The sequence below is a fragment of the Kryptolebias marmoratus genome, linkage group LG10 (genome assembly GCF_001649575.2).
Source record: "Kryptolebias marmoratus isolate JLee-2015 linkage group LG10, ASM164957v2, whole genome shotgun sequence".
Lineage (NCBI taxonomy): Eukaryota > Metazoa > Chordata > Actinopteri > Cyprinodontiformes > Rivulidae > Kryptolebias > Kryptolebias marmoratus.
Genome location: NC_051439.1, coordinates 1507312 through 1508747, shown reverse-complemented (window position 1 = coordinate 1508747; position 1436 = coordinate 1507312). Strand labels below are relative to the sequence as shown.

General features: G+C 39.8%; 1 protein-coding gene across 3 annotated transcripts in view; it reads right to left on the bottom strand.

Annotated features, from left to right (window-relative positions):
• alms1 (ALMS1 centrosome and basal body associated protein) overlaps positions 1-1436 on the bottom strand; it is a 21044-nt gene that overhangs the window by 8552 nt on the left and 11056 nt on the right. For all 3 annotated transcript variants that reach the window (XM_037977651.1, XM_037977653.1, XM_037977652.1), the window contains exon 9: positions 552-671. In XM_037977651.1, coding sequence (XP_037833579.1) covers positions 552-671 — 120 coding nt within the window. The remainder of the gene's footprint in view (positions 1-551; positions 672-1436) is intronic.

Sequence of the window (1436 nt, the reverse complement as noted above, 5' to 3'; positions counted from 1 at the left end):
AATCATGGACAACCCTGACCATCCTCTTCACGAGACCGTCATCGGAAAACAGAGTCTCTTTAGTCAAAGGCTTCTTCAGATTAGCTGTAAAACGGAGGAGATCATTCCTGCCCACAGCCATCACCATCTATAATAACTCCTTGATTTAAATGAGCTACGTCAACATGTAATTTCCCTTTGGGATTAATAAAGTATTTTTGGATTGAATTGGACACCAAGGTGTACCCTGCCTCTTAATCAGTGACCACTAGAGATAATCACCAGTTCCCTTGTGATCCAGAGAAAGCAGGTAAAGAAAACGGATGGACATTTGTCAAAAATATTTTATCACTTTTTGCTAAAAAAAGGTTTAACATGAAAATGAAAAGTAGAAAACATTCTGTTAAAATTTATTCTGGAAAAAATTTTAAGATATTATTGCTTTACCTATTCACAATAATTCCTTACTTTTATGATCCTCTCGCCTCTGGACTGAAGCTAAGGGATTTTATCTTTTTAGCCCATGACTTGTATCTATATGGCTGCTTTTAGAAAGTGTGAGACAAACGTACCTGTGTGGGTGCTCTCCATAGTCGTGTCAGACTGTTCATTTGAGGAGACATCAGCTTCTGCTCGAGGAACATAAAAGACATCTTTGCTGCCACGAGGTTTGTAGGGCAGCAATACAGGAACTGTGGAAGAAAAGAGAGAGAATTTAAAAGCTGTCTTTCAGTTTAAACACATTTTATTTTAATTACCTTTCAGTTTTCTGTAATCTCATACTATAGAAAAAAATACTTTATTTAAATAAACATTGAGCATTCTGTGAAAGAACGCATGTCACCTGCCACTTTTCATGCCACAGTACTAAATTAAGACTAGAAAGTTCCTGGAGAAACTTTGACGGGGCCTGCCACGGTGTGCGTTTGTGCTGAACCAAGATGGCTCCAAGAGCTAATCAGTTGCAGACAGGAATCATAAAGGGCTGGTCCTATACACGAGAGGAGTCCACCTCTGAAGTTTGATCTTTCTACTGTAAACGGTTGCAGAGTTGGAGCTCACAGGCTGTTGTGACCTTGACCTTTGACCTTGTGACCTTGAACTACTTGGCATGAATCCCTGACCCATGTGGGTTCTAGCTGTGATGTTTGACCTTCCTACATTACATGATTGCAGAGTTAGAACACGGACAATTTTGCTCTGAAATTTTTACACCGCTAGCTTTGGCGGCCATCTTGCTATTTTAACTTTGCACTCAGTATGCAATAGGTCTCTGTCTCAGTTACTGCCTTGCTAAATTTCAGCTCCATGTGTTTAAAAATGACTGAATTAAAGCTGAAAGAAATTTTGACAATTACAAAATGGCCGACATTGGCAGTTGTCGACAAGCATCATAAAGGGCTGATCCTTGACACATGAGGAGCCCACCTGCGAATTTTGACCTTTCTGCTGTAAAC